Genomic DNA, 13,903 nt, shown 5'->3' on the forward strand with positions numbered 1-13,903 from the left:
TTCGGGTTAAGAGAGTGGAAGAATAATACATGAGGAAAAAGGCTTGATTTTTGGAAGATAACATCTCAAATTGAGTTCTTGAATTGTGAATAACAAACTTCTTCCTTGGTGATCTAGTTTTTTTACCAAGAAGAGGGTACAAGGCTGTGTTGGAGTCAAGCAATCGATAGGCAAGTAATTCAACCTCGTTTTTAGGATTTTCAAGTCAATTTCACAACTTAAATTCGGTTAAAAACATGAAAGCATGTTTTACAGTTATAGAGACAGAAAGTATAAGATTTGTTTTCGATAGAGACAGAGAGTGATGAAAGGCAATTTAGAGTGGAAAAAAAATGAGAGATCATAGGGATTATTTAATGGGGCTAAAGAAGGTTTAGTGAAAAACAATAGGTAGATTTCAACCATTGGAATGAGTCAAACTGATATTTCATTTTTTGGGAACTTTAGGAGATTTCAAGGTAAGAATTAGTTACATATTGAAACATGATCCATGAGTCCATGACTTGCTTCATTGCACTTCTCCAACACATGCTTTATGTCTCCAAACATTGGATCTTTAGAAGTTAATTAACTTCTATATATAATTCGGCAATTCATTTCAACTTTAATAGAATGAGAAAAAATCTAATTAATGATGTACGAGTACATTAGCTTGGACCCTTTATCGTGAAAGGACAATTACTCAATCATCAATGTTCCATCACAACAAGCCACCATATTTGAATTTCTATCTTTTTGTGTGAATCTTGTAATAACTATATTTTTCATTCTCATTCTTACATAAATAAAAAACAAACGAAGCCTTTATAGAATGAGAAAAAAATATAATTAATGATGTACGAGTACATTGGCTTGGACCCTTTATCGTGAAAGGACAATTACTCAATCATCAATGTTTCATAGTCAATCCAAACATTACATACAACGTGCAAATATATTAGCCTTGTCATGGAACTTATAAATGATATAAGGCAAAATTTGAAGAATAATCTTAATGAACTAAGAACATCATCTACATGTACGGCTTAACTCATTCAATCATTTTGTGAAAAATGCAAATGAACTCAAAACATCGTATAATTACACAAGTCAAATATTATTAGGCATTGTTTGATAGGTAGGAAATTCCATGAAAAATGGAATTGCAATTCCATCTTTTTATTTTTTGGGTGTTTGATTGGCAAAAATTTCCTTGAAATTTATTTTCCACATTTTCATGCCGCATAGACATTTTCCATGTTTTCGAAAGAATTCATTTTCCCGGTTTACTGTAGCAATTTTTTTTTTTTTTTTTTTGGCAATGGAAACAAATTCTAGGAATTATTGTAAAAAAATATTTCCCTTTAATTGGTAATTTTCATTTAAAACAAAGTCAAACAAACACCAAAAGATAAATAATTTTATTGAAATTTTTTTACAGTGGAAACAAATTTCATCCCAATACCAGTAAAATATATCCCTTTAATTGATAATTTTTATATAAAACAAAGCCAAACAAACACCAAAAACACTTTTATTTCAACAATTTTCACGTGAAAAATTATATCAATCAAACACAATAATTTACAATTCCCTATAATTCGTTTTCTTTTCACCCAAATTCCATCTTTGCAATTAAATAGACCCTTATTCTAGAATCTGTTGATTGGTTTTCAATTCATATTTATTTGTTAGAGCGTGACATTGACTTTCAGTTGTGATTTTTCTAAATGTCCCAAAAAAAAAAAAAAAGAATAATAATCCAGAAGAGGAAGTGTTGTGCATGCAATTCTATTTGATGTCACGTCTCCAAGGACATCAAATATCCCGGTTCTTACTATAAGATGCAGGCCACGTCAAAGACCTTAGTGAGCCTTTTTTCTAAAACAGATCGACCCATTTAAGGCTTATAAAAATTTTAAAAAATAAATAAATAAATTGAAAATAGCATCGCTAGCACTTGAATCAAAGATATTCGAAGGTTGCTTGGTGTACAGCCCCATCACAATGAGATGGCTCACAATTTTTAATTCATGTGAGGGGATTGTACACCATAGTGTAAAAATGGTTTATTCCAAGATTTTCAATGTGAAGCTTGGCGTAATAACCAAATATGTCATTTTTAGGGAAAAGAGTTTTATTGGCCACCTCTTGTCCACGAAGGAATGCATAGTGAATTTAGAGCCCTTGCGTTGGACTTAGTCGGAAAGGTAGAAAAATTATTTATATATTATCATAAAATGATTGATAAATTCCACCAGAGGTCCTAATGTACCATTTGTTGCGTTCATGCCCACGACTAATAGAAAACGAATTAAATAGTCACGTGACATTCACGTGATGTTTGATGGGCTAAAGAAGGATCACAAAATTCTCGAATATTGGAAATTGAAGTTTTCAGCCGGGTTATTTTGAAATAATTAAAATGTTTGGGACAATTATACAATTTCAATCCAACAATACGTAAGTTTTACATGGCCATTTGATCTGCGGAATAATAGTTTTCAGTTAAGGATACACCAATTTAAAAAGTTGAGTGGAATTTACCATGAAATAATTTAAACAGCATATTCTAAATTTTTTAGAAGAATGAATTTTTTGGATAATGCTTTGTCAAAAGTATGAAAATGTTTTGAATTTATATAAAAAATATTTTATATTGAAAACGTGTGATTAAAAATGTACAATATTTTAAATAATTAGACCGTTACCTCAAACCCAACTAGAAAGAAGCCGTTGCCCTCTGCCTTCCATTTCATCAAAACCGTAAATCAATCTCTTCACATTCCACCAATATTCCTAACATAAAATCATTAATCTCTATCTTTAAAATCCCTGAAGATTTTATTGAACCCTGGTCAAAATCCACAGTCTTCAAAGCGTATCCATGGCTTCAAGAACTGCTACAAAAGACATAATTACTCTGCGTGGATCGGCTGCCATAGTCAGTGAATTCTTCGGTTTGTGTCTTGCATTCTCAATTTTTTTAACTTTATTTTGTGGGTTTTCAAGAATGTGGACTAATTTCTGTATTTTTGCGGAACCCCTTTCCAGGGTATGCTGCAAACAGGTATAATCCAAGATTCTTTAATTTTGAATGTAGCTTATGGTTTTGAGAGTTTGATTTTAACTTTGAATTTTTTTATTTTTTTATTTTTTTTTTCAGTATTCTGTACAATCGTGGAGTTTACCCTGAAGAAAGTTTTGCGAAGGTCAAGAAATATGGGCTTCCGATGCTGCTTACTCAGGACGAAGGTGTCAAATCATTCATTTCAAACTTAACGGCACAGCTTTCTGGTAATTTTGTATATTTACGCGTTCTCTGTGATTATTTGTGTAACAGTTTGATTGTGTAAGAATCTTTCTTGTTTTCTCTTTTCAAACTTAACAGCACAGCTTTCTGGTAATTTTGTATACTTACGCGTTCTCTGTGATTATTTTTGTAACAGTTTGATTGTGTGTGTTCTCTTTGTAATTCCTTTGAGTATCTCTGTATCGCCTATATTCATTTCGTATTTGTTCACGTTATATATTTGAATTTGTCTAAGAGTGGCTGGAATCTGGGAAGCTGCAGAGGATAGTTCTGGTGATCATGAGCAAGGCAACTGGTGAGGTTTTAGAGAGGTGGAATTTCAGTATTGAGACGGATAAAGAGGTTGTCGAAAAAGGGTAATTTAATTTAATCAACTTATAATTAGTTTACGAATAAGCAATATCTGGGCAGTGAAATATGTTTATTGGTTTGAATATCTGTTGAATTTGAATTTTTCATACAGAGTTTCAAGGGAGAAAAATGATAAGGAAATTATGAGGGAAATTCAAGCTATTATGAGACAGATAGCATCCAGCATTACATATTTGCCATGCCTTGACGAACCTTGTAAGAATCTATTAGATTTATGTAATTAGGATTGTTTTCGTTTGATGTTGCTCGAAAATTTACATCAGAGCCCGATGTTTGAGATGGGCTCATGTTTATGTTTGAAGTGCTCTTGTTCTTGGTTCCCTATCAAACTAACGTTACGGACTCAGTATTCATGAAGTTAACTTTCGAGCTTAGATCCGCCATGTATAATTGACTTGGTGGTTGTGCATTGCAGGTGTTTTTGATGTGTTAGCCTACACAGACACAGATGTGGCAGTTCCATTTACTTGGATTGAGAGTGACCCTAAACTGATAGCCAACCCTCAGATGGTGAAACTGCATTCTTTTGATACTAAGGTAAAATCTTCAGCTTAATTCTGAGAGCGATTCTGGGGTTCTCATAATTTGAATTCTGGATGGGTAAAAATTTAGGGATAAATATATATGTACAAATACATTGTTACAAAATGGATTACTCACTCTCACAAAAGAAACAGACCCTAAGTAAATTTAAAAAATATTGGCTTGTTGTCCCCACACCCATTGTGAGTGTAAGTAAAACTTTTTGTACAAATTTGTGTGTACATCTAACATGGTCCAAAATTTAGAGTACACGTGCATACATACACAAGGCAAAAATCCGAAAATAAACTAGCAGTTCGCCATACATAATTTTGGCAAAAAGCTTATAGAACAAAGATAACGAAAGCAGGCACTTTGATCCTGGTTAACGTATTTCCTCGTTTACTTGTGCAGATACACAAGGTTGACACACTGGTTTCATACAAGAATGATGAGTGGGACGAGGCATGAAGAAACATTTCTCAACCCTTAGAGTACCTTTGGTCTATGAGCGCCGCGCATATTCAGTATTCACATTTTTCAAGTTGGGAGTGTGGAAAAATGGATCCAGTGAATTGTGAATCGTTGATTCATTCACATTGTATTTTTGAGTTGTACGTGGAATTGCATGATTGGTATGTATAACTCAGATTTTTTTTTTTCCTCCTTGTTTGGGAGATTAACCATAACAAGCGTTTTGATTTGATAATACAATAGAGAAGAATCCAAGGAGTTTAAGAGAACGTATATATCTTTTGAGTGAAAACTCATGTGATATCACAATTTGTTGAGAAGGAATAATGAAAACTAGCTGCAGGTTCGATCATTTGAAATCACTCATTGAGTAACCGTAACTTGCTTTTTCTGCAGAATGTGTTCTGAAATTTGTTCGTGTTGGTATTTGATGTTTCTTCCTAGCTACAAAATAGATATTGATAAACAAGGAATTGAGAATGTTGGAATTCCTACTTAGGTTATAACGGTTTAGGACCTTTGACGCTGATCTTAATACATACAAAAGCGTCAGAATGTGTAAATTAAGAGAGTGTTTGATACCTATTTTTACGAAAAAATGAATTTTAGAATAGTAAATTGATGGAGAATGTGTGGATGAAAAATAAGGAAAAAATTTTTATTTACGTGTAATATTATTTTAATGAAGAATGAGTAGTTAAAAAGAAGAGAGAAAATTGTATTTTGATAAAAATGATAATCAAACCAAACACTCGTTGATTCAACAGAATTTAAACATATAATTGAGAATGTTTTCATTTTACAGAAACTCATTTTTTAATGGACCATATAATTTATACAATGAAAAAAAAAAAAACAAAACTATATTCCACAAGAAAAATACAAAATCTTTAAAATAGAAAGTTTGGAATTAATGTAGAGTTCGAGTGACCTGTACACTTAGGATTTATGTGGACCAAACGTGAAGATAAAAAAAGGAAATTAAAAAGCGGGAATTTGAACCCGACGTGAATCGAACACGCAACCTTCTGATCTGGAGTCAGACGCGCTACCATTGCGCCACGGATCCACTTGTAAGGTAATCTCATAATAATATATAAAAGTATGTTTATATGGAGAGGGACGGCAACAATGTTCAACGTCATATTTTGGCATTTTGCTTTCTAAAGTGAGCAATGACCTCGATCGCCTCTTTCATTTTGTCGTGTGTTTGCAACGACTTAGTTTAGTAAGAAGTTCGATAATTTAATACTAAAAAATAATAATAATAACTCCATTTTAATCATAATATTTTGTATTACAAAAGTTTTGGTACTCATCTCCACCAATATAATCATTCATGTTCATTTTTCATCCCTGGAAGACCCTAAAAAAAAACAACATTTCTTCGATCGAACCATAACTCATCCATTGATTCTCCAATATTTGTCACTCGAACGAGTTTTATGGAGCTTTATCTTGATAATGCATAGATCTCTGAGCAGGGCTGGCCCTATGGTAAGACTAACAAGGCAATGGCCTAGAGCCTCAAATTATATGGGGACCTCAAAAATGGAAAAACAATTCACTTAAGAAGTCTAATTAAATTTAAAAGATAGCTATAAAAATTAATTTAACTACAGGATTTTTTGTTGATTCTAACTTAGTACCATCTTATTCAAATTAATATTTCTCAAGTTTAATAAACATGATTAATTTGAGCTACCAAATGAGTTCAATGTCGTTAGGGTCATCTGATTTAATTTAAAAACTAATATTATATATCAAATAGTTATTTTAATGAGTTATAACTTGAATTTGCTTTATCCAAATTAACATTTTCTCGAGTCCATAATGTGTCATTTATCATGAGTTTCGGAATGAGTCCAATGTTGATAAGATAATTTTGATATTCCAATAAATACACATTTGGTATAAATACATTATTGACCTCAAAACTTATTTTCACTGTAATCCCTCAAAATCTCGAATTTATTAAAAGGTTTTTGAATCAAAATCATAAGAATCTAGTTATGTTTTTAATCACTAAATAATCATAACTCATCACATTATCATCTAAAAATTATATATTTCTCACTATTTTGCAATCTAGTTACTAAATTTTATACTTTTTATAAATAAAAATCAATTTTCTCTTTACGAGTCATATACAATGTTCAAAGGATTTCAAATTATGGTTCTTAAAAACTATTTCTTGATTTTTAAATTGCACTTCATTCAAGTTTTTTTAATTAATAATTTTGAAGACAACTACTTACATGAAATTTTTTTTTTCCACAAACGGAATAATTTCACTAAATATTATGTTAACCTTGTCTCTAGGGTTGTCGGAATTTTTATTTTATTTCTTTTTACTTTATGCGATTCTGTCTTGTAGATTGTACCCAATCTTCTTCTAAAATATAAATATATTATTTATTTAAACATTTAAAGTATTTTTATGTTTGTAAAAATTTTATATTCAAAGGCCTCATATTGATGAGTCGTCTAGGGCCTCAAAATTTTCGGGGCCGGCGTTATCTCTGAGGATCATTCGCGCGTGCACTTCCACATACAATTCAACAAAATTGTATAAATACAATCAATATTCCACATGGGCAAGTGTGTCATTTGTTCAAGAACTAGTTCCACATTTTTTTCCCCACAAAAACACAACATCGGAGAAGAATAATCCCAAAAAGCTGTGATCCCGTCTATCGCTTAGTAGCTTTTGCAAGATGCAACGTCTCAAGTCGAAATCATGTAAACATCCGTCGTTAATTGACCACGGTACATCACTCCAGCACAAAGCTCGTCGACGCTCCGGTAACCATTGTACTCCCTCAAACATGTCCAGCCACGTTGGGACAAAAAGTCACGAAAATCATCTTCGGTGTATAAGGTTCCTCACCGGCAAGTGATCTGGTTCCTCATACAAACAGACTTTTATTGTCAGGCCTGCAAAGAGGAATAAAAGAACACTGATACACTGCGGCTCAATATATGATACGATAGAACTGTATGTTTGTGTACGAGAAACATAACAATTGAGATCAGATATCAACCCGGGTCAATCCACTCTTCATTTTTGCCGGAGGAATTTTTCAGGTTTCCATTTAAAGGAAATTAGCTGGGAAGGACCGTGAAGAGGAGAAAGAAAAAGGGCGAGCATTTTTCACTTTCTTCGCAATGCTCAAAATTTAAGAATTCCTAACATACGATTACTCAGAATTCTTCAAATACAAGAAGCCAACATAAAGACCGATGGTATATGTTTGCATTATGAGCAGAAAGCCAGAGAATAGTATTTTCAAGAGGTTGGTAATGGTGAAGAAAAATGAAATGGCGATGAAAAATGAAATGGCGAGTTAAAATAAATCATGTTTAGTGCTTGACGAACTCGATGAGCTTAACGAGTATGTCAAGTACAGTAAATTCAATAAATATCTTCAATGTACTCACTGAGCACACCAAATTGACCTGCTACTTTGAGCGATGGGCTATTTTTAACAAGGACATATTAGCCTTTTGACCTATAAAGAAAGCATTATAAGTGAAAAAAGAAAATTACAACATGGTTGTTTTTCACTTTGAATATTGTGAGACTGATATTTTGACAAATTCCTTGTTCTTTTACCCCAGAAAAGAGAGCTTCTGTAATATTATCAGCAATTTTCTAGCCAATTATAGATTGATGTATGAGAAACTTTACCTTTATCAACGTGAAGAGTATAGATACCCAAAAAGGCTTATCTCTACCGAGTGTTCGAACTACACAGTCTTCATCCTCCAACCAAAATGCACACTTTGTCCTTAGCCTGAATGAAGACTTGATAGTTTCCTCGATGGCATAGGCAGAGCCATCAATTCCTATCTTTTTCGTGTAATCCCCCAATTTCACAGTTATAACCCTCCCGTCATATGAGTTGCTCCGTTCAGCTGTATAGAAAATAAAAAAATTATTTACCAGCGAACATAGAGGTCAAAAATTGTAGATTGACCCATATCCAAGTTTTTTATTTAAAAATGGATTTTTCTTCAAGAATGAAATTTTATTGGACAACCTGGATCTCTTCATCTCTCAAAAAGCTACTCAGAATTGCCAGAATAAATGAGAAAAGGTAATCATGATTTGAAACATACCACGTAATGGTCTTAGAAAAATTGACATCACACCATAGAACAAAGTATGTAGGTTTTACTTGTAATTCAGACAAACCATTTCACAGTCTCTCGCCAATTCCATGGATAAACTGAACCTGCTGCAACAGCATCAGCTGCAGTGATGGCAAGAGGAAGCCCATCATGGTCCAAACGTCTTTCTAAATTGAGTGTTGACCTGCCATTGGAAGTGCTTCCATTGTAATGTACATTATTAAAGAAGAAAAGAACCCGTAAAAAATAAAAAGCAGAATCAAGATGACCAAGAGCATGTTTGGTTAAAATAAAATAAAAAGAATTGCTATGTTATAAGCTTGGTACCCACAAATTATGTGGACCAAATCAACACTGTGGGTCCCGCAATAAGCCAGATAAGCCAAGGTGACTTACAGATTTTGGTCCACAAAATTTGTGGGCCCCCGTCTCATAAGATAGCAACTCTTTTTGGCCAAACATGCTCCAAATCAGTCAAAGAGTGATTGGGTAACTTTTTTAAAGCTGAACAGAGAAATCAGCGTGGAAGGAAATGGTGATGATTTATCCAATAGCGTAACATCAAAGTAGGATTCTATAATTTTTGAGGTTCTTTTGATCTGTATCTGACACCTTATAGGCACTTAATTATGATGAAAACTAAATAAAGATATATTATTTTTTGTTATGAATCTACGGAATCCTCATAGCTGATAAATATTCTTAGTTCTTGATTTGTTGTTTACATCCTTGAACTTCTCAGTCTTCCCAGGCTTATACAATTATGTTTTGTGTGACTTTTTATCAATGCGAATATGAAGAAACTTTATAAATCAAATACTTAATGATTAATAATTAGGATGTTTGACTATTATCATAATCGACTATATACCAGACAGGTATTTTGACTACTCAGCATGATTGAACTGAAGTGTTCGTAAATATACCTTCCACAGGTCCAAAGGGAATACCAGTGTCATCAAGACCTGCAGAGGCAAAAAGGTTGACATAATTCAATGCTATTCGTGTACCTTTTACGAACATTTAGCAAAAGAAACTAATTTTGTCAATACAGAAGAATTCATTGGCTTCCACTTTAAATAAGATAGAATGAAAATTTCTACATATTTATCAACACTAGATGAGGAGACAAAGAAATTTTAAGATGAATAAAGCGTGTAAGAATACAACCATCATTTATCACTAAAAAGAATTATCCATTGCAAAGACATTCCAAGTTAGATCCTCATATATATAAACCACAAGAAACCTTCTTGTCCATTTTCAAAGGTCCTCTACCATCAAACACCAACATCACACTAAAAAAATCCATACTTTCGCCAACAAAATAATAAGACATCCAAAAGGATGAACAAGTACATTGGCCACATTTAAGAGCAAAATATTTTAACTCAACAAATCTATTCACTGCGAATTGTGTAGCAAGGAGCCTTCTGCAGTGAATTCAATATATGAATCCACAGAATCTTGTTTTCTTTGCTGCTTCAACAATCAACAGAACTGACACTAGAACAGCACGTCAGACACAAATTGGAAAAAGCCCAGTTCAAATCTTAACAATCTATCTCCACACTTCCCCTCCCAAAAGTAAAACCACAGAAACACAAACAAATGAGAACATTTAATTAAGCATAATCTAATGTGAGAACTGCATAAATAAACTAACTTTCAATGCAGAATGGATAATAGTTCTTATAATAGCATCAAACGCACGATTTGACAACCCAACCCCATATTTTGGTTTTTCTTCTCCATTCAAACAAATCCTCCGAAAAAAATAAAGAAAGAAACATTAATAGAACCGGCAGTTCTGTATAAAAAAACTACCTTTCAAGAAGAGCTTCATATAGCATTACCATACCAAAAAATGCAGAAAGCCTAATTCTATGATTTCATATATCAACATTTCTCACTAATAATACCAAAAATTATATACCTTTTGTTGGGAATCTACTTATACATGCACAGCGGAATTTAAAATATATTTCGATTCTCATCCAATAGATTTCATTGTGTTTGGTTAGGAATTGTGATAAGATTGTACCTTTTCCATATCTGCAATCCTTTTGCTTTTCTTTTCGTTCCACAACTTTGATTCGCCACCACAGCTGTCCAATTGTCCAGCCTCCAACGGTGATCCACACAGAGAATTTGATTGCAGCCTCTAGGGTTTTCTCTTGTGCTAGCAAGAATAATGAAAACCTTAATGGACCTCAAACCCTAGTTATGTATTTATATAAACCCAAATAGGCTCGGCCCGGTCCGGCCCAATAATTAATTAATCCAATTAATTAAACCCGGTCCGTGAATTAATTAATCCAATTAATTAATTCGAAAATATAAATAACAAATCCAATTAATTAATTTATCCAACGATTGTTAAATTAATCAATTGGCAATTTGCAATCTTCCAATTCTCTTTTGTGTGTGACCCATTAGGTTCCCGACCACGATGCCTAACGACGTGAAATATTATTTTGATCTAATCAAAATTGATAAATTAAAACACCCCTTTTAATTTATCGTCAATTCACATTCGCCGTCCCTGATTGACATCTAGCAATGTGTCAGGGCAATACATGTGACGGGAAATGTCACGTGGTATGACAAAACCAAATTCGTTCGTTTACCGTGAAACTATAATCCCTTCGTCAATATGATCCGATCAATTACGAGATATGGAATTGTGTCAATCTCGATCATCGATCATATCTTTCACTCCACTATTAAGTCAATATAAATCGAAAACTCCTTTTCGACTTATGTGTACACCTTGGCCAAGGATTTGATCATTGACTTAATTGAATGAAACGCAGATCATAATCTCCTACTATCTAAGAGTGACGAATCCTTTATTGATCAATCACAACCTTCATACGATTCTTGACGTACCCGAACGATGTCGTATTAGCGGCCCTTTTCAGAGCAACATCCAACACCGCCAAAGTATGACTGTCCTCATATAAGGTACCATGACGACCTCAAGTCAAAGGACCAATTTCACTACCGAACGTTAGAGATTAACCACCGACACTCAGATAGTTATCCATGTGGAATCTCTCGACGGGTCTCCAATGTTTTGTTCTATAACAAACATCCACGTGTTCATTTAAGTGTTACCACACTTTAACTTGTGAGATCAGCTACTTACTTCACAAGTAAGAAATGCCACACGTGATGGTCTATCCGTAATAACGATATCCGTATCTCGTTATTACTTACGACCACGGATGATTTAAGATTCAATCAGATGTAATTTGTATCTCACAATCACAACTCCTTGTGATTAACAAATTAAAATATTTGAATCTACGGACTCTATTATTTATTTGATTGTCTATTAATTAAATAATAGATCTGCCATTTAATTGCATTAATTATATATAAAAGTATTTATGTCCAAAGTCGATTAGACCTAGGGCATAATACTTACACCTTTATCAGCAAAATGCATAAAGGAGTCAGTTTTGGAATCACCAGAAGCATTATCAGGAAGTGTGGTACTCCTATAACTACTAGCTTCATTCTTATTCATCTCCCTCAAAATCTCCTCAATCTCCTTATAATAAGACATTTTAGCAGACCCATTTCCGTTCTTATCTTGATTTCTTGAATTCCTTCAATAAATTCCTCCACTTATCAGTACACATACTGAATGATCTATCAAACCCTTTTTCCCCTCATTATCAAAGAAATCTGGCCCCACAAATGCTTGTTGGATTTCGATGTATTGAACAAAGTATCAATTTCTCTACGGAGGGATATGAGGGTCCGGGTCTCTTCTAGAGCCCGTGACTCGACCCTTTTTTTTGGGACCCATTTTTGGGTCGTAAAATGATGGTGGATTGGTTGAGTTGCTATTGGTGGCGGTGGCGGTGGGAGTTGGAGTTGTGTCATCACCTCCGCTACTGGCGGTGTCTCCGCCTTCAATGAAGAGGTGGGAAGGAGGAGTTACTTCTATGATCATATTGTGGTCTACAAGGGTTTCTTGCTTGTAGAGTTCGATGGATTCTTGTGAATATGAAGGTTTTTCATACATATAGCTGGTTTTTCTTGAGCTAAAATGTTTCATTTGCCCCTTCTAGATTAGGAAAAATTGCAGCAGAAGTTCCAAACGTTTGAAATATTAGTAGACTTTTTTCAAATTTTTGATTTATTGCATCTTTCACCTCTAACCTTTCTAAACGTTGCAGGTGAAGTCCTTTTGGACGGTTTCCATCCACAAATTCGTTAGTTGACCAAAAATTTAATTTTGACCACATTTTAAATATTTTAAAAAAGGGTAAAAGATTAAAATTTCATTTATCACATTAAATAAATAATTAAATTAAAAAATGAGAAATAAAAAAACACAACCCTTGTCTTCTTCCTCTCACCCCACCCCCACCTCAAAACCAAAATCCACATCAGCCGCCGCCGCCGCCGCCTCCACCGCTACCTTAGTATCACTCTAAAAAGGGGCCTAAACTTAGATCTATACATACAATTCTTCTATCTGTATAAACCTAAAGTTGAAAACTTTACAAGTATGTGTAGAGAAATGAATAAAAATTCAGAAAATTTTGCCTCGGTGATGCTTACGTGAAGTATAATTGTTGGTGCTTCAATGAAAAAAAAAAAAGCAAAAGAAAAGTAAGAGTGAAAAGATTGAGGATTTGTGAGTTGGGTCGTGATTAAATTCTTGAAAATAGGCCCAAGGTGAAGGGAAGAGATAAAGAAAATGGGGAAAAAGCAACGATGGAGCTAAAGAAAGCAAATCTGTCCTTCTGGTGGTTGTTCCCTTCTTGGAGAGATGCTTAATTAGCTTGGATTATAGCCTCTTTCTAATTTTTTTCACCTTTTTCTGATTTTTTTTTTTTTTATAAATTTCAACCTTAAAACACCATAGCCTCAGCGTCCTCTCTGCTTTTGGCATTCACCAGATAAAGATGAAGAATATATGATTCAAATTTATACAAATAGAAGAATTGTATATATGGATCTAGGTATAGGCCCTTTTTAGAGTGATATGGAGGTGGAGGTGACCGTGACGGTGGCGGCGACGATGGAGGTGGTTGGTGTAGATTTTGGATTTGAATTGGGAGTGGGGGTAGGGGTGGGGTGGGGTGG

At 33.8% G+C, this 13,903-nt stretch overlaps 1 protein-coding gene, 1 non-coding gene and 1 pseudogene across 2 annotated transcripts; 1 reads left to right on the forward strand and 2 right to left on the reverse strand.

Moving 5' to 3' along the window:
• The first annotated feature begins 2,719 nt into the window (after nt 1-2,719).
• LOC111401914 (mitotic spindle checkpoint protein MAD2-like) lies at nt 2,720-5,022 on the forward strand. The gene is made up of 7 exons (XM_023029896.1): nt 2,720-2,939; nt 3,034-3,049; nt 3,146-3,276; nt 3,528-3,648; nt 3,756-3,859; nt 4,080-4,201; nt 4,601-5,022. Exons 1-7 carry the CDS (start codon nt 2,867-2,869, stop codon nt 4,655-4,657), a joined length of 624 nt encoding a protein of 207 aa, XP_022885664.1. The 5' UTR covers nt 2,720-2,866; the 3' UTR covers nt 4,658-5,022.
• A 635-nt stretch (nt 5,023-5,657) lies between these two features.
• On the reverse strand, nt 5,658-5,729 carry TRNAW-CCA. Its single transcript has one exon. It is a non-coding gene; the product is annotated as a tRNA-Trp (tRNA).
• A 1,488-nt stretch (nt 5,730-7,217) lies between these two features.
• Nucleotides 7,218-12,799, reverse strand: LOC111401923 (annotated as a pseudogene).
• Nucleotides 12,800-13,903: the final 1,104 nt, after the last annotated feature.

The sequence above is a fragment of the Olea europaea genome, chromosome 1 (genome assembly GCF_002742605.1).
Source record: "Olea europaea var. sylvestris chromosome 1, O_europaea_v1, whole genome shotgun sequence".
Classification (NCBI taxonomy): Eukaryota; Viridiplantae; Streptophyta; class Magnoliopsida; order Lamiales; family Oleaceae; genus Olea; species Olea europaea.

Coding starts and splice junctions, on each gene's coding strand:
- LOC111401914 (XM_023029896.1), top strand. CDS start 2,867: ATGGCTTCAAGAACTGCTACAAAAGACATAATTACTCTGCGTGGATCG. Junction 3,277..3,527: donor CTTAACGGCACAGCTTTCTG/GTAATTTTGTAT, acceptor AATTTGTCTAAG/AGTGGCTGGAATCTGGGAAG. Junction 4,202..4,600: donor TGCATTCTTTTGATACTAAG/GTAAAATCTTCA, acceptor TTACTTGTGCAG/ATACACAAGGTTGACACACT.